We start from the raw sequence: 19,390 nt of genomic DNA on the forward strand, positions 1-19,390 counted from the left end.
CCACCACCACCACCACCACCACCACCACCACCACCACCACCAACAACAACAACAACAACAACAACAAAAATGGGGTGTAACTTCCCCAAGTAGGTTATACAAATTGGGCTTCTACTGTAGAGCTCTTTCTCACTCTCTCCAGTGGCTTGCCTTAGGAGAAACCAGTTGCTATGCTGTGTAGCAGCCTGGGAACAAAACCCAGAGGACCAAAAGCAGAGATCTAGTAACAGCTGTGAGGTTCAGCTTGTAAACAGCGTCCCTTCCGGTCTGCAGACCCTTCCCAGTGGAATCAGTATTTGGCTTCAGATCTCCGGAAAGGTGATTCATCACTTCACGGCTACCTTCATCCACAGGCCCCAGCCCAGAAACCCTTAGGTTTCTAACACAGACCATGGGATCATAGAGGTCTGCTGTGACTGCTAAGCTCTGGGGCTAACTTGTCATACAGTAATGGCTAACACATGTAGGGACTAAGTAAGTACTTTCCCTCTGGTCTTATTTAATTTGTCCAGCAATCTGTAAAATAAGTATTTTTTAATCCCTGCTTTACAACTGAGAGAAAGCAAGATAAGAAGTATGCTATTTGGAGCATATGAAGCCCTAAAGGGTTGTCAATAAGAACAATAAAAATGATTGTTATTATTAGTTTCATTTGAAATGCATTTCTACTCATGGAATAGTAAGTCCCTCATTATGTATATGCGAACCTAGGGTTCTGGGCAGGCTCCATAAAACTTGTTTATTGCTTTAAGATATATATACAAAAGAGATACTAGATGCAAATATGTTTATAGTTAGTGAGGCAAATTAAAAACCTTGGAGAAAATACTCACTGAATAGGTAATTATATTAAACTGGGGTTTAAATAAGTCTGAGATTTAGAGTGTATATTCCCATTTTCTGGCTGAACATATTTGCATATCTACTATGACTCCCAGGGAAAAGGTGGAGAAAGACTAATCTTACCGGATTAGCGGGATCCTGGGAAGTAGACAGGTATCTATACATATTCAATGCATCTTTCTTCATGGTATAAAAACCAAATAGAAATCTTCCTAAACTTTTATTCTAGGGTCTAGATGACCCAGCGAGAGGCCTAAATTCTCTCCCTCCCTCTCTCCCTCTCTCTCTCTCTCTGGTGGCTTCCAACTCACCCCTCCCACAGGCTATCCTTGGTTGCTAGGTCCCTTTCTTCAGCACCCCTGGGTACAAGTGTTCCTCTTGTCTCCACTGACTCTTGCCCCTGCTCCCTCTCATTGGTACATCTCAGCACTCACTTTCCAGACCCCTCACTTCACTTTCTACATCTGCAGCAGGAAAACAGAAACCGCCTTCCTAACGCAAATGCGTACAATAAACAGGAAGACATATTGTTAGAAGTCACATGGCGCACTCCCAATTCCCTTGCTCTTTGCAAACCACAACCTACTCCAGGTGGAAATGACTGTTTTAGGACTTTGTTCCTCTCCCTCTCCCTCCCTCCGTCCCTCTGTCCCTCCGTCTCTCTCTCTCTCTCTCTCTCTCTCTCTCTCTCTCTCTCTCTCTCTCTCCTAGCCCATCAAAAGCACCAGCTGAACTCATTACCCCCTTAGAGTTCTGCTCTATGACACACAGATTGGTGCTGAAAATTTAAACTCAAAATATTTTCAGTTGAAGTGGGACTTTTCAAAGGCGGGTTAATCTTAACTGACAAGACATTGACAAAAAAAAACTGAGTTAGCGGTGTGGTATATGTGACTCGCACTAGCCTGGCAAGAGAGCAGAATTCTAGACTTGGGGTTTCCTAGACTAATAGGGGGAAGCTGTTGGGGAAGAGAACAAGCCTGGTGGCTTTCAGTGTCCTTACCTATAAAGTAGGGAGACTAGAAGTTTCTGATAAGCAGCTGCAGCCAAATAACCAGTTAGCTATGATGTATGTGGATGGGTTATTGCGTATGGGGCTGAATGTTTTCTGGATCCTTCCTTGGATCTTCTAGATCCAGGATCCAGAGAGTTGGCTGAGGGGCTGCTGCGTATTTGAACACTGAGTCCCTTTTTGGCCTTACCTGATTCTCTGTGTTAATGGAGTACACGGTGTCAGTCTGATCCAGCAGTTTGCAGGAATATGCGATATTGACTGCGGTCTCCTGTTTATCTCCTGTCAAAACCCAGAGCTGGATTCCAGCCTCCCGTAGTGCAGCGATGGTGTCTGGAACTCCTTCCTGGAGTCGGTCCTCAATCCCAGTGGCTCCTGGAAAGTTCAAAGACGGTTGGGAACTCAGTTACAGTAAATACATGGCTACTTACTTTCTCAAAGCACTACATAGCCAATCAGTTTTTGCCAAGTATTTGTATTAGTACTGTGTACTGACTGTGGGCTGAGCAATCATGGGAAACAAACCAGTAAGCAGCTCCCCTCCATGGTCTCTGCATTGGTTACTTCCTCCAGGGTCCTGTCCTGACTCCCTTCGGGGAAGAGCAGTTACGTGAAAACACAAGCCAAACAAACCTATTCTTCCCCAACTTGCTTCTGGTCATCGTGCTTCACCACAGCAACAGTGACCCTAACTAGGACAACTGGTACCTGCCCGGAACTCAAGTCCTTGGATGAAGGTTTGTAATTGAGCTACATGGTGAGGTGAGTGGACACTGAGCTTCACCTCGAAAGTCAAGGGAGATTTTTGCTGCTGAAAGACCACTTTGGTTCAGCCCTGGAAGGTCAGTCACAGAGGTGAAGGCAGAGGAGTCTACATATGCACCAGCCTGGAGTTTCAAGTAGATGACTAAGGTAGGAGGCAGAGGGAGTGTGAGAGGGAGGGGGAGGGGCTTCTTGGTCATAGCAGGGCCTCGGTGTCAGTGTCTGATTGCTTCTGCAGCAAAGAAAGCTGTTCAAAAGTGTAAGTTAGGAAGGGGCGGGATGAGGTTTGCATTTTCAGATCATTCTGGAGAGTGGATGGGAGATGGGAGAGGTTGGATGAGAGGTTCTTAGAGGCTGGGAAAGAGTGCAGAGGAGGCCTGGTGGTGGCCTATAGGACACAGGCCAATGGGTGTGGAAGAGATGGGGCCGGAACCTTTGCTCTGCAGCGGAACACAGCAGATGTAGTGGGGGACTCAGTGTGTTTTTTTTTTTTTTTTTTTTTTTTTTTTTTTTTTGCTACTATTCTTGGAGAGAATTAGACACGCAGGTGCCATCATTTGTGGATGTTCTCAATCTTTGCCTCAACTCTGATAAATTCATACCCAGATATTAAAGAGTTGCTAAGTGCTTAAGCAAAACTCCACCTGCATTTAAAATAGGATTCATTTCAGGCCATAGACGAATGGCTAACCATTTCACTTAGAGTTGAAGCCACGGCTTTGTTTTGTTGAATAATCAAGAGTGGTTAAAAAGTTGGCAAAGCAGTTACATTGGCTGCCTATTGAGAAATCAGCTCATGTTTTGAGACATAGTGTGAAGGCCAGGGAACATTTTTGATGATCACAGGAAATCTGCCACCAAGTCACATTTCTCAGCCACCTTGAGGTGACAAAAAAGGCCCTTCTCTCATCAAAGGTGCCTGTTTTGTATTTCAGATACAAATATACAGGCAAACAAGTCGATGAACAGGAACAGGGATGACTTAAGTATCATCTTTGTGAGGTTTAGCCTGCTAGGTGAGCTGCTGAAGTTGATTTATAGCACAGCGAGGCTGTGGAGGGAGGGATGAGGAAAGACACATTTATTTGTGTGAAAGGGAAAATGAAAGGGAAAGACCACAAATGCCTCTTCCAGGAAGGGGAACTGACTAACTCCCGTGAGTGACTTCCTCGCCAGATCCAGCTGATGAACGTTTTCTGCAGCCGAGACTTGTTGCCACCTTGAAGCTAAAGACGTGTCCAGGATGTGAAAGACTGGCGGGAATCCCACATGGGATGGCTGCCTGAGGCCTTGCCTGGCAGGTAGAAAATTCTGGACTAGCGGCCTTCTGGTTCTTGTAAGAACAATTCCTACGTCCAGCTTTAGAAGTGTGTAGGGCTCACGAGGCAACATGCACAGGCTTCTGCAGCCAGGACAAAGAACAAGAGGCTGAAAGTGCCAGAGAGTAAGAATCTCTTCTTCTGTTTGAAGGCTCTTCAACTAATCTTGCTGCTACCCTTTAGATGTGAAGGCTTCACCATCTTATAGCAATGAAAGATGGTTTACGGCTCCATGGCCAGTGCACATCCCTGATTCTTTCTTGCACGTCTCTCTAGAGGGGGTTGGGAAAGATCCCCTGTACCCAAATCCCTTCCTGCTGCTGTTTTTCCACCCCAGCGACCTCAGAGGGATTAAGACATAGGCATCTTTCCCCAGGCAGGAGATTCATCTTCCTAAGCAAAGCTCCCAAATTTCAGCTTGCGATGCTATTCTTCCTACAGACATCCAGTCCATCTCTGACCCAGCCTCAGTGCTTCTCATCTTCTTCCTTATTTATCCATCTACTCCATATATGGTGGTAGCTCTGGTGATTTTTCTAAGGTACCCTGTAAAGGTGTAGCATATGATTTACATGGCACATCATAAATTGGCCTCTTCTGGCCTCTTTTACCTCCTGTCAGTTCTCCGCTGTATTCTGTGGTCCAGCTAAAACCGATCTCTGTATTTTCTTCTCCTCAGACCTCACTTCCTGCCTTTCATTTAGCCCCTTCATTTAACTCCTTCATTCTGTCTTGAATGCCCTTCTCGTTTCCTGAGTAGCATATCATTGTTTCCAATTAGCAGCCTTCCCAGACCCTCTTTGATCCCAGTGTGAGGTTGAAACCTCCTATTTCACATTTGTCTTCCATCTCTAAATCTTCTGGCCCAGATCTTATCACTGGTTGGTGATGACATGACTTGCCTAACCGTGTAGGCTAGATTCTGAGCTGTCGGAAGGTGGAGGTGTGGTCAGCATTTCTCGCCGGAGCTGTAAAGCCTAGCATGCTACACTGTGCACATAGTAGGCATGCAACAAACATTTGAATATGAAAAGGAGTTTGCTGTTGAGGAAGAAGCCAAACACATAAGCTTCTTCCAGCAGGAAGTCTGGGAAGGCTCTCAGGATATCCCCAGGAAGCCAGGCTGGTTGCAGGCATATCCCAATTATGCCAAATACCTGCAGACACCCAGAGATGGCTCTTAATTGGGGCCAAATTGTAGCAGTATCTGAGTCCTGGCTAAGAGCTTTTCCCCTAATGTTTAGCCTTCCCCTTTCTTTCTTTCTAATGTAGCGACGCCTTATTTTCAGCTACCGAGTAGGGTGAGGTGATTCTCCAGGTGCTGGGCTGTCTCCATCAGGAGCTCCTCTCTGTTGTCCAGGGATGCCTCTGCCTCCCGCCGGAAACTGGCCCACCTCTGGAAGTCCTCTTCATTTACAACCTATGAAATAGGAAGAGAATTATTAGTAACCTTGAGTGGATATGCAAATGGAGCCCTCCTTCTTCCTGAGGTGCTGGGACTACTGAATGCCGCCTTGAACCTCACAGAATTGGGGGCATCATGACATTTTGAATGCATACATTGATGAAAGATTAATCCTTGTGTTCCATGACCACCAAACATCTCCTGAGACTCTAAAGGGCTCTGGAGATGAATGACAAAGGCAAGATCTCAGGATGCCCCAGGTTATATGCTGGTGGAGGGTGAGATATTTCAGTCAGGTAAGCAATTTAAATGGCTAGATTATTTCAAGGAGTATCATCCAGGCAACAAAAAGGATGATGCTATAGAGTCTGTTGAGGTTGTTGGCTCCTGTTGGATAGTAAGGTTTTCTTGACAGGGAGCATGCAAGGTAAGACACAAGCAATCTATGTGACGGTAGAGAGCCTGTGCCCGGAATATTGGACAACATAAATTAGAGCTGATGGGTTATTATATAACAAAAGAGGATGTAGCATCTTTTTGGGGGTAGGGAGATAGGACAGTTTCTGGAGAAGCTAAGGTGACGAGCTGGGGGTGTGTGAATATGATCAAAATACACTCTTTGAAATGCTCAAGAAATTAATAAAAAATATTTTAAAAGGAACAAATCCTGGGAATCACAAGGAGGAACAAGTGCAAAGGCTATGGCTTTGATCTCATTCCTGATTGGCTAATGTAAAAGCTGATGGAGGAGGCCAGCAAAATGAAAGGGTCAGACACGAGGCTGGAAAGGTAACCATAGCAATATTTTCCACAGCTCGTAGAATCCATCAGGCATGCTGTCTTTCTCCTTTGGAGGGCCATGACACTTTTGAACCACCATGTTTATATGTCTGCATTCTCTTTTATGAATAATTCTTTTACATAAGCACCAAATATTCACCGAGTCCCTCTGTATGGCACTATAGGGAAAATCAAGAGACACATGTCTTGTTTGCTTGTTTGTTTTGAGACAGGCTCTCAGGAAGTAGCCTCGGCTGGCTTGGAATTCATAGAGATCTATTGCCCTGAGTGCTAGGATTAAAGGCATGCACCACTCAGCCTGACCATAGGAAGGTCTTCTACATTTGAGAAATGTACAGTCTATAACAGAAGACAAAATAGACAGAGACTTATGGAAAGCAGATGATGGTAAAACTATAATGATAGTACCTAGAGGACATTATAAGCTGTTGTCCTAAAGACACTTCAGAAGGTGGTGAGATGGGCACCAGATGGCTGGTTTTAAAGTGAGTACGTTTAATCTCTGTTCTGTAGTAAGCAACTTGAACTATATGAGCATCCCTGGGAGTGTGAAGAGGAGAAACTACTTGTAGGCACCTTGAAATGTGCATCATGGGGTTCCTACTGGACAGCACACACCTCATCAGATGACCTGGCCCTGTAGTTCAAAGGCCCCTGTTTCCCAGGGCCTGCAAAGTCAAGTATCTGAGAGGAAGAGTGGGTAGCCTTTATGGCTACATCTGGGGGCAAGAGCAAAACAGTGGCTAGTGATGGGGACTGGAGGCAAGAGCAGAACAGCAGAATACATCCCCGTGGCCCTCATCACAAAGATCAGCTGCTACATACTTATATGGATCTGTGTGGTTCCATGAAGACTCAGATTCTCAACAGAAACCAGAAAGCTAGAGTTTTTCATGTGAACACACATACACACACTCCACACACACACACCATCCCCACATACACACACTATACATACCACTCCCACAACGCTCCTCATACCACATACACACCACACACACACATACACACATATTCACACCACACACATACTATACACACACCCACACACCACATACACACATATTCACACCACACACAAACTACACACACATACACACACCACATACACACATATTCACACCACACACATACTACACACCCACCCACACACCACATACACACATATTCACACCACACACATACTACACACACACACACACACACACACAAAATGGGGCGAAGGTCATTCAGCCATTGCTGACATCTGGAGCATGCTCGCAGGGATCTAACCTTACCTTCTTAGCAATGCACAGGGTTCGAAGACCATCTCTTGCATACAAGTCCAGATGTTTTTGGGTCCGGGCTTGGATTCTTTTCAGCTTCTTCTCCACATCAATATCACTCACTGTCAAAGAGTTATTGTTTCCCTTGAAGCCATGGACCACTGTACAGGGAGCTTTGCCCTCAACTCCCCAGAACCTTCCCGGGTCACCACACCAGCCTTAAGGGAGGAGCTCCCCCTTCCCAGCCCTCCCTAGGAGTTCTTGTGATGACAGGCTGCCCTGGAGAATGATCATTTTAAGAGTCCCTACACTGTCTGCTCCTTATGTTTTTTCTTCAAAAGCCTGGCCGGGAAAAGGGCTATTTAAGGAAGGGAGGTGATCTAAGAAATTGTCCCAATACATCTCCTTACAAGAGAACTACCTACAAAGTTAAAACAAAGCTATCCTTAAGGAGAGGGCCAGGGGTTGGGTGGTTCAGTCTTCCTTTTTACCCAAGGTGTGATTTTAGTTGCCCATCTTGCCAGCAGAGCCAACCAACTTTGCAAACTGTTCTCTGGCAACTCAGACAATCCATCATCCTTTCTGTCATCTACTTTAATTCTTGTCAAGCTCAGCCTCAAGACAGCTGCAAACCTGGATCTCATTAGCAGGGTTCTTCAGCACATTCGCTTTGCTGACTTAGGCTTTTTCTCAATATGAGGGACGGTGTTAGAAGAAAAAAAAATAGCTTTTGCATTTTCTGTAACTTTAGGGTAAAAAAAAAATACCTCGATGCCTGTTCAAAGTCCCCGTGTTAAAGTTTCACATAGCGCATTTCTTCCTGAAGTCATTTGTATTTTTTTCTCTATTAGACAGGAAGAGTATTTTCAGGCTGTGCTAGCTCGGAAGGGACAGGACCGATGACAGGCCTCACTCATCTACCACAGCACTGTAAATCTGAGCAATGCAGCCTCCAGAATCCCTCACTGCTGCTGGACAGAGGTTTTAGGGGGATCCTGGGTAGTGAATAGAATTTGAACACCTCACTTCTTCCTTTGTACAATGCAAAGGTAAAAACGTAATTTCTAACAGTGATCTCCACTAAGCATAAGGAAGTCCAATCAGTCTATTTCATACAGTATAAACATCCTTTCAAATATTATTGCCTCATTGTTCACAATAGCACGGTCTTAAAGCATACAATGCCCGGTTGAACACTATTTACAATGTTTTATCTTCAAAAACATCCTTTTTGGAGCTCACCACCTGTGAGTCTCTGGGTTTTTTCACCCCCCCAGGTTGCTAGGAACCTCAGAGTCCAACTGAATGCTCAAACATCCCAAGTACACTACACTCGATGTGGTTTTGCCTCTCCCTTTCAAAGCTTCTTTCTTAATGCAGTAACATTGACTGTGTTTTTTTATTGGCAGGATCCCTAACCCATTTTGCAATCAACCGAGGAAGGAATAAACAAACGTCTCCAGGATAGCGAGTCTCTGTTGCCCAGAGACAGAGTACTATGGCTTCCTTGACTCAGAAGCCCTGAATTCACTTGTCTGCCAGAGTCTAGGGATGAAGCGAGCTAATTAGCTCCCTTCTCATTCTAAACACTAATCAGTCCCCATGAACCTCTTGGCCGTGATCCACAGCTGATAATGCAGGAGGCTCTGGGCTGCCTGGGCAATTCTGAAGCTTGGCTGGGATCTGCTATCCTGGGAGAATCATAACCCTATCACTGTCTTCTTCTTGTTAGCAACCAGGATACGGCTGCACACTAATTCACGCTTCTCTGAAATTGGACGCTGACCCGTAGGGACTTTGGAACATTTTCCTGGCTCTGGGCAAGTTTATGAAAATCTATCCCAGTGTGTGGGGGTGGGCACTGGGGAACGCGATAATAAAGAGAGACACTTGAGCGAACGTGGTGTGCTCTACGGTAGGACTCATGGGTGTTTGGGTAGAAAGGCACGGGGTGTGGATATGAATAACGAATAGCATAATGAGTGTGGAAATCTGAAAACTGGGAAAAGTGAAGGTAAAGTGGTTTCTTCATAAAGTCTTGAATGCACTAATGAACGCCCCAATTCTCTAGGTCAAGGTGATGGAAAATTCAGTGTGTTCTAAGGACTTGTTTTGAGAGTCTCATGGGCCTGGGAGCCTCCTGGTACATGCTGGACTTGTAACTCTGACTCTTCCTCACCATTGCACACTACCGCTGGGACTATAGCACCTGTGTCCCTGGGCCTGACAAGGCGGGCGGACTCACCACAGGATGGATCATCTAGCAGGTCCATGATAACGGAGTCAGCACCCTTGGTGTAGACGATGATCTCACCCGTCAGTGGGTGCCTCACCACTACTGACATTCTCTTCCGGACAGAGTCAAATCCCAGGGTGAAGAGGAGCTCAAAGGTGAGGGAGATGCCCTGGGGCAGACGCACAGTCACCTGCTCAGGTGTCCTAGACACCAGGGTGAAACTATAGGCACGGGCCGCGTGCACCAGAGCTGCCTCGTCAGGGCTCTCGGCCTCATAACAGAGCTCCGGTTCATCTAGGTTGAGAGCTGGGGCCTCCAGCCCCTCCTCCAGAGAAGCCCCTGACACGGACCCCAGGGTGTCACCCTGCTCCCAAGTGCTGCTCCTGTAGCCACCATCCGTGGAGCAGTCTCCACTACACACAGATACGTCATCTTTGTCGTCTGAGTCTGTGGTGGGCATGTTGGGCCCCAGGCTCTCTCCTAGATCAGGGTCAGAGGGGGCGGTGGAGGAGAAGGATTGGCTGAGGCTCAAAATCTTCAGCCTCTGGAACAGATGTTGGATCTTTTCCAAGGATGAACCCAGAGCCTTGTTGGAGGGCGGAGTGGTAACCTGTGGTTGTACGAGGAAAGGACAATGTCACTCTGAGCACTCCGGATGGCTTTCACAGAATATGAAGGCCATTTTGCAATCAGTGGATCACTTGGGTCTTCTGCAGTCAGAGACAAGACCCGTGTGTTCTGTGAACCTCAGCCTACCCACTCGTAGAAAGAGGGTGATAACTCAGATGGGTCCTTCTAGGCCTGATGTTCTAGGTATGGCCAGTGCTCACAGTCCCCTAGTTTCTGAGCATCCCCTATGGTCATGCTGGAAAGAATTAAAGGAGATTAAAATGGGACACTCAAGAGTACACACTCTCTCACAGATTATTGTATGATGAGCTGCTTTCTGTTCGTGTGAATTGTCACCTTCAATCTTCCCTGAAGTTCGAAGGGCTACCATCAGTATGGGTGTGGAACCCAGGCACCCAGAGGATGGATAAGTTTGCCATGACAGCCCAGTGTCTTGGTAATAGAGCCGAGACTCTGAGTCCGGGTCCAGTCATTCACTTGGAGCTATGTGCTAGAAGAAGCCTTCTCATTAGCTTGAAAATTGAAGTTGGATACTAGCTTTTCCAAAATAGTTCTCAAAAATAGCTACTTGTTCAGATAATGCTTCCTGTCTCCTATGTGTCACTGAAAATGCTTGATCAGGAGGTGATGTTTCTGAGTGGTTTGAAACTTGGGCACAACGAGAGGAAGGTATAGTATATTGAATCCTGTTTTCTTGGTTTTATAATCACAAGTTACACCAAATCATTATCCTTATCAGTGACTTGTAGGATGGGTCTGTGGATTACTGAAGACCCAACTACCCTTGGTAGATTTATTATTTAACCCCATATAGATGACCACATGCCCTTATTATTTCTAAGAAAAGAACATAACACACAAGCTAATTAATTTTAACCCCCATACAGAAACAGATGCAGGTATGATATGGTATTATTAGGAACCATAATAGAGCCACACAGATAGTTCTATATTAATCATACCTCCTTAGGTAGCAAAACCTCAGACTCTGCTTGTTAAATCCAAAAATATCCCACACTATGTTTCAGGGTGGTAAGGATTAGAAGTTATGTAGGTAAAGTTAATTTAGCATGGGACCTGGCACACAGCCAATGACTCAATAAATATTTGCTCATTATCTGCCTTACATGTGATAAGTTGGAAGTCACACAAACAACTGGTGTGTAACTTTCCCCCTTTAATTGACAAAGAGGGGAACGGACCTAGGAAGATCACATGGCTGATCTGGGTTTCGCAGAGGTGGGCTGATGACGCATGGTTGGCACCGAAGGGTCATGTCTTTCGGAATCAAGGGTTTTTCTTTTCCTATTTGCCTTTCCACTTTTCTCTTTCCCTTGACCCCATTCCCAGCCATCATCTGTTCTTACCCTTTTCCTGGGCTCAGTGGTCGTGGACACCATGACAGAGTTGCAGATAGTCAGGGCAAGGAAGAAGTCAGCGATGGAAGCCGTGGTGGAATGGGAAGGCTGGGCAAGTCGGCTGTCGGAGGTCTCCAGCCACAGGGCAGCCTCCTTCACTTTGCTCAGGAGATTTTTATCTGGAGTCACATCTTTTTCCTGGAAGGAAAAAAAGCCCAAGTGAGATCTTTTCCTGGAAGGACTGGGAAGGGAGGTCTTTCCCAGCAGGCTCTGCGTGTCTAGGACAGTGATAACTCCATCTTCCCTATGTCTTGCATCCAACACATTCCTCCCTTCCACTGGGTACATCGTTGCTCATGTTTTTATTCCAGTCCTCACTGTTAATCCCCAGCTGCCAGGCATTGGCATTTCTTCCTATCTAGCATCTTCTCCGACTTGTCCCTATTCCTCTTGTGTCAAGTCTGGCTTGGATCCTTCAACTCTCAACTTGGTATTTTATGCACCCACTTTAGACCAGTATCCCCACCTTTCTGCTCTTCTTTTCACTCTTCGCGTGCACATCCACCTACCTAAGGCACCACTTTGTTCCTGCAACTTTTGACTTGCACAAAGATCTCTAGATCTCTGCTGCTCACAGCACCAGCTCCTCCTGCATCTACATTCTTTCTCATGCACATCTCCAGGACTTTCTCTTGGCAGACCCTAGGGGTTCCTATTGCATTCCGGACACACAGTTTCCTTCTGTGCCTCTGGTCACACCTGTTCTATTAAGAATCCTCTCCTACCTATCAGAGCCCCTCCTAGATCGTAAAGCCCACAGAAGTGCCACCTGTCCATTGGAGTTTCTCTTAACTCACAAAGAACTCTCCCGAACCACAAAATCAAGTTCTACGCTGGGACTGCCCACAGGTACCAAGCACGTAAGGAGAGTCAGGGAAGTAGGCCAAGGCACAGCTGAGGTCATTATGGGATGGAAGGTGCTGTTGACCTGGCAAGCCACACTAAGTAGAGCTGCCAGCTTTGCTTAGCAAATGCTCCCAGGCTGCCTCCTTTGCCAAGAATCCCGACTCTTCGAGAGAGAGTAGAAATGATAAGTGACCTGTTTTTTTCTTTTTCTTTCTTTCTTTTTTTTTTTTTTACTTTCAGAGCTGATGCTGATCCATAACTTCTCAATTTTTCATAATTTTTTTGGTCAAACTTTCCATTTGATCTGTCACTCTGAAATATGGGCCATCCATCTTCTCTGCATTTGAATATTGTGCTTCTAAAAGTAGCTCACATTTATGAAGTGTCTTCTACCTCCCCAAGTCTAGGACCCCACAGATTGTCCCAGGTCTATGTTGAGATGAATGTAATCCAGTCTTAACAAAAGCCTGGAGATGTGGACTGATTCGATCACTGGTTCTTAGCAAAACAGGGTGAAGCCCAAATCACAGATCCTTGTATAAAAGGCGCAGCATCCTCCATCCAGGGCCTGTGGCACAGGGGTTTCCTTAGTACTCCTTCCAAAGTTCTGTAGCCAGAGTAGCCAACACCACCCAAACGCGGAGCCCATTTCTCATAATAACGAGAGCTCCTATCCATGTAGTGTTTCATAAGTTCCCTGTATAGCTGCCATCTCAATGTATCCCTCTTATTAGTATTGATATTGTCTGGGTGCTGTTATCTCTGAATTTTAAAAAAGAAAACTCATGCCTAGAAAAATTTAGTGCCTCACCTAAAGAGGGAAATATTTAGTATTTCCTTAGTTGGTTTTTGGTAGTTTAACTCTAAATTATACTCCCCCGACCCCCGAGACAGGATTTCTCTGTAGCTTTGAAGCCTTGTCCTGGAACTAACTCTTGTAGACCAGGCTGGCCTTGAACTCACAGAGATCTGCCTGCCTCTACCCTCTGAGTGCTAGGATTGGAGGCATGCGCTACCACCGCCCGGCTAGAATATCCCTTTCTTTCACTCCTATACAACATAATATTTCCTCCATGAGAAGGAAGAGGCCTTTGGGAGTTGGTGAAAGTTCGGTAGAGCCTTTAATGTCTGGCATGCCAGATACAAAGACTGGCTTGCCTATCAAACCCCACGTCCTCAGCAGTTTCAGAGACCGTGGAAGTGTTCCTCTTCCTGACAAGAAAATAGATGCTCCACATCATGGGTTGATCGCACCTGATTACATAGCCAGAATCGCTTAGCAGGCTCTTGTTTCTTGATTAGGTACTCTCGGGTCTACAAGCGTAGTGAGGATAGTGGCTTGTCTCTGATGTGCTCCCAGTGCCTGTAGATTATGGACATGCAGAATGTTGTGTGGCCCCTTTCTAGAGCACGTTGTTTTTGTCCACCACTGATGTACTCTTTTTTTTTAAAAGAATATTTATTTATTTATTTGTTATGTATACAATATTCTGTCTATGTACATGTCTGCAGGCCAGAAGAGGGCACAGATGGTTGTGAGCCACCATGTGGTTGCCGGGAATTGAACTCAGGACCATTGGAAGAGTAGGCAAAGCTCTTAACCACTGAGCCATCTCTCCAGCCTCCCTGATGTACTCTTAAAACTCTTTTTTTCCCCATTTTTATTTAGTTTTTGAGTGTGTGTGAATGTATATGGGTACTGTGAGCAGAAGTCAGAGGACAACTTCAGAAAGTCATTTCTCTCCTTCCGCCATGTGGTTCCCAAGAATTGAACTTAGGCCGTCAGGGGGGTGGCAGGCAACTTTACCTGCTGCAGCATCTCATTGGCCCCTAACACTTCTTTGTTAAAACTGTTCTTGACTACATTTCCTCTTGATCACATGGCAGAGTATTATGAAAGGCATCTGAAGGTGTTGGGAGAAGATGGTAATCAACTTTTGCCTAGTCACTGTATCTGTCTGTCCAGCCAATTTCTTCAGGCTGCTCTGTGCTCTGGACCACTGTTTTTCTGTGTGGTTTGTGAGCATTTGGGAACTTGTCCGTCAAAATACATAGAAAAAGGCAGTTTTTTCCCCAGTGCCTGGCAACTCTGAAAAGAAATAGAATGTATGGCACCCACTTATGGGTGTTTCACGCTAGAGCTCTGTGATATCTAGGCTCTCAGCTGGTTCCTTCTGTTGTTAGTCATCTGAAGTAAACAAATCTTGTGTGAGCTCAGGGCCCACAAGAAGGGATGCTGTTATCTTTAGATTATCTTTGCTGATAACAGATACCTTTTCTAAGTACCCTTATTTATATCATCTGTGTCAGCTACTGTCACTTTCCATTTTGATTATGAGGTGAAAGAGACTCATTGAAATAAAATAATTTGTCCCAGGTCTCAAGGCCTGTGCCAGGATCCTGAATCTAGTTCTTGCTGATCTATAAGCCTGGACTCTTAAATGTCTCACGGGTGCTTTCCAAACTGGGTTTGAATTCAGGCCTCCCCAAATGGGTCCGGGCACCTTCATTTCTAACTAGCTCACAGGAAGGGCTTGTGCTGCTGCCTCAAGAGCAAAGTTTGAACAGCAACAGTGTGTACTATACAGTAGCCCAATGACTGACTGCCTCTTCTTTTTGACTGGGATGTTTTCCCACTCTGAAGTCTGGAAAAGGTAGGCAGCCTCCATTCTGCTATTCTCCTTTCTGGTGTGTGTGTGTGTGTGTGTGTGTGTGTGTGTGTGTGTGTGTGTATGCTCACACATGCATATGTGTGGAGGTCAGAGGTCATCCTAGATGATGAGTGTCTTCCTCAATTGCTTTCGACCTTAATTTTTGAGACAGGGCTTTAGCTGAACACAGAGCTCATTGATTGTCTAGGCTGGTTTGAATATGTTTTAAGAAGCTACTCAACTCACACTGTTACTCACTGGGGATGGAAGCTTCCTAACACAGATGCCCATTAAGCCAGTGGTAGACAGACCTAGGCGTCTTGGCCCCTAGCTTGCTAGTAACCCCTTTTGTGGCATGGCTCCTCTTGTGATTCCATCTCCCTTACTTCTACAACTTGCACTTTCTTTCCCAGTTGTGGGTGAGCACCTCCAAATGCTTTGCCTTGCTCCCACAGATCTCCTGCAACAGCTTGCCTTCTTTACCTGCTCCTCATTGGATGACGGGCACTGCTTCAATTTCCCTGGTTGTCTTGAGGGCCAATTCAGGTGCTAGCTTCACCAGGAAGCTCTCCAGAATCTGGAAAGAACATGGCGCTGCTGCCCTCTACTTATCTCTTCTAACACATCTGTAACTCCTGTCCCAGTGGTAGTCACTGGTCTCCCACTTGCTCCTTCATTAGGCTGTAAATCCCTGAATCCAGGGATCACTGCCCTAAGAGACTTCATATCCCCACTGTCTAGCTATGTATTTTCACCTTGAACAGATGTTAGCTAGTGGGGAAAGATCACCTGACCAAATGAATGGAAAGCTATTTTTTAAAAATGCTGACAGTTACCACAGATACAGTGGACAGAGTAGGGAGGAAGCAGGTTTGCTGCTGGGGGACACGAGAACTGGTATAATGTGTTAGAAACAATTAACTGACTAAGGAATGCACCAACACTCCAACTTAGCAATTGCACTCTAAAAATAAATACCTTAAAAAGCCTGCCACACACATGGAAGCTCATGACAGCTCAACTATTCAACAAGTTTCAATAGCCACTAAAAAGAATGAGGTTGCTCTCTACTGAATTTATACATGTGTGCGTGCACATACGAAATATTCTCCAGGATTTGTTGTTATTATTATTTTTTTTAACAAGCAAAGATGGGGCTGGGGAAATGACTCAGTGGTTAATGTGCTTTGCTTTCTCTGAAAGTGTAAAGACTGTGGTTCAGGTCCCTAACTCTCATGTAAACACTTGGTAGTCTCAGCAGATAGACAAGGAACCCCCAGAGCAAGCTGCTTAACTAGAGTCGTCATAATGGCGAGCTCTGTATTTGATTGACAGACCCTACTGCAATGAGTAAGGTAAAAGAGTGATTGAAGAGGATTTCTGACACTGACCTTGGGTCTCCACATGTACAAACACATAGAGAGACATTTGCATGCACAGTCATGTGGACACACACATGTACACCTGCATATGAACACAGGCACACACATGAAAATAAAGGCAAAGTCCAAAAGTTCTCTGGTCAAAGCATGTGTGTGTGTGTGTGTGTGTGTGTTCCATAGAGGCTTCTGTGTAGGGGGGTTCCCCTGGAAAGGTTACATATGCCTCTGGGCAGTGGGGATGGAGGACAGTACCAGGTGGCCTTTGATCCCCTTTTAATACATAACTGTATGTTATGCTGGTATTAATAGCATGCAAACAGACTTTTCTGGTTGCTGGCAACTGAAGGCTGAATTCCTTTTTCAAGGCGGTGTTGTATTTGTCCCAGGGTTTCAATATTGATGATATTTAGTTTGGGTGAAGAACCAGGAAAGCCTAAACATTCACCCAGATTGTTAAAGCAAGCTACACGGAAGTTGAAGGAAAATTCGCCGTGGCTATCTAAGAAGGGATTTTCTGGCAGTTCTCTCCCTTCCATTTGGGTTCCTAGGGTAAGGACAAAACTGCACCATGCAGTCACATTACTTGTAGAAAGAGTGTGCGTCTGCCTGATGAAATCAGGACGCTTATCTAACCTCACAGAGGCAGGAGCCATATGTTGGCTGCTCTGCCAATCTATAGGAAGAGTCAGAGTGTTTTGTAGAAGAATCATTAAGAAAGAGGCTGCCCTAGGCACCTCCTTCAGTTGTGTCTACTGCATTCTCTCTGGAGGTGTCAGGGAAGGGGCATGCCCACAGAAGTGAGTGTTGGAGGTGCCTAGAGAGGCCCAGGGCAGCTCCACCCCAAAGCTGGGAAGATGTTCCTTGGTTTGATGATTTTTGGAAAACGTGCAGGTGGCTCTTGGACTCTGCTTAAATCTTGGCTACTTTCAGAGCAGGGCGAAAGACATTTTATTTTCCATCTGTCAGTGCTATTAAATATTGGCTGGGGATGTGTCAATTTCATCAGTATATTACCCACCTTAAAGCCAAAGTTTTATAGCAGGCAATTAGGAGATAATCACTGATGTTGCTTTGTATTTGGTAACTAAAGAAAAAATAACAAACAAACCCAGGTTTGATTGTTGTTGCTACTATTGATTCTTGCTTTATTTGGTTTGCACCCAAGGGCCAGGGAAACCAATAGCTGGCCCTTGAAGGGCTGGTAGACTGCTGCCAAGTTCTGGTATCTTGGGAGTTTCTGAGGCAAGCCCTGACTCAGTTTCAAAGGGAAGGTAGAGAAGGGGAGAGGGTTCCTAGAGATGCTTATGCCAGACTAGATGCTGGATGGAGGTGGAAGAAGGCACCAAGATAGGTGGAAAAGGTAGACCTCTAGAGAACTACCTGGCCTCTAGGGTGATCTTTTAGAACCTGACGACAGCCAGCGCAGGATCAGAGGCCAGTGAGCATCTTAAAAAGTATTTATTTAACCTTAAGTGCATAAGTGTTTTGCCTGCATGTACGTATGCATACCATGCGTGTTGTGCCCGTGGTGGTCAGAGGGCATTAGGTTTCCAGAAGCAGGAGTTACAGGCAGCTATGACTCATCATACGGATTCTGGGAACTGAACCTGGGTCCTCTACAAGGGCAGTAAGTGTTCTTAACCATGGAGCCATCTCTTCAGCTCTAGTAAGCAACTTTTGAGTAGCACAAATCTCTCCCTTCACGCAAGGCTTCAAGTGCGTATCTGAGCCACATGGGTACTGTTTTCATGGGGAAGCCAGGTATGTCAGGGGTCTGTCTAGAGAGGTTCTCAGTCTACCCTGCATCTAGAGTTACTAGAAATTCTTAAGTTCACATCCCTAGACAACATGTGGTAGAGTCTCAGGGGAGAAAGTTCAATATTTTATAAAACAGATTTTTATACATGATGTAAAATAAGAAAACAGCTTTTCTTTAGAAAGGTCACTTAAAATATATACTAGTCTGTCTCTTAGAATTTGTAATGAACCAGAATTGTCCTTATTTTAATGAAAGGGATAGCTATGATTCCAGTCCATTCGACTTGCTAAGTGTAAAATAAACTCCTCTGGAGTGGAGTTGAGGTGGAGGCCTGGGCCTGGGTGTGCATGATTTAGAGCTGGAAGGGATCTTGAGGTCAGCACAAACATTGTGTTATTTGATTTTGGGAACAGTCTGGTAATAATTTTATGTATTTTTAGGAGATTAAAAAGGATAAAAGGAGTAACCACATGATGCATATTAGCAAGCCAAACTGCATAGTTGCAAACCTACCTTGTCACACTTATAGTCCAGCCCCCTCCTGAAAAATTACCCAAAGATGGTGTTTTACCAATCCCAGGCCCTTGACTACTCTGTGCCTCTCTTAGCTATTCATAGAGAGAACATATCACTGCCTGTACTAGCCATGCTATAAACAGTGAATCTTACTTAATTCCTTAACCACTTTCCCTATTGCTCAGGGACGAACTTAGAACTTGCTTTTGGAACTGCCAGCCAGAGCAGAGCACTGACCATAGCCTAGGTTTTGGAGACAATTTGGGGTTAGTACGTCCAGCTTGCTGCCATCAGCTAAGGGCCCTCCAGCAAATTTATACTTGCTTGAAGGGGTTTTTGAGCCCAGGAATTTGAGACCATCTTGGGCAAAATAAGTTAAGATGAAAATGTATAAAAAAGGAATCTCTGCTGCCATCTCACTAAACTCAGGAACACGACAAGGCTGTCCACTCTTGCCATACCTCTTCAATATAGTGCTTGAAGTTCTAGCAATAGCAATAAGACAACATAATGGGATCAAGGGGATTCGAATTGGAAAGGAAGAA

The 19,390-nt window shown here is 45.3% G+C and overlaps 1 protein-coding gene across 1 annotated transcript in view; it reads right to left on the reverse strand.

The window, feature by feature from the left end:
• Positions 1-19,390, reverse strand: part of Atp10b (ATPase phospholipid transporting 10B (putative)) — a 239,411-nt gene that overhangs the window by 25,676 nt on the left and 194,345 nt on the right. The window contains exons 12-16 of the mRNA XM_013354123.2: positions 11,641-11,829; positions 9,653-10,253; positions 7,420-7,529; positions 5,230-5,356; positions 2,046-2,230 (exon numbers count right to left, since the gene is read on the reverse strand). Coding sequence (XP_013209577.1) covers positions 2,046-2,230; positions 5,230-5,356; positions 7,420-7,529; positions 9,653-10,253; positions 11,641-11,829 — 1,212 coding nt within the window. The remainder of the gene's footprint in view (positions 1-2,045; positions 2,231-5,229; positions 5,357-7,419; positions 7,530-9,652; positions 10,254-11,640; positions 11,830-19,390) is intronic.

The sequence above is a fragment of the Microtus ochrogaster genome, unplaced genomic scaffold, assembly GCF_000317375.1.
Source record: "Microtus ochrogaster isolate Prairie Vole_2 unplaced genomic scaffold, MicOch1.0 UNK30, whole genome shotgun sequence".
Classification (NCBI taxonomy): domain Eukaryota; kingdom Metazoa; phylum Chordata; class Mammalia; order Rodentia; family Cricetidae; genus Microtus; species Microtus ochrogaster.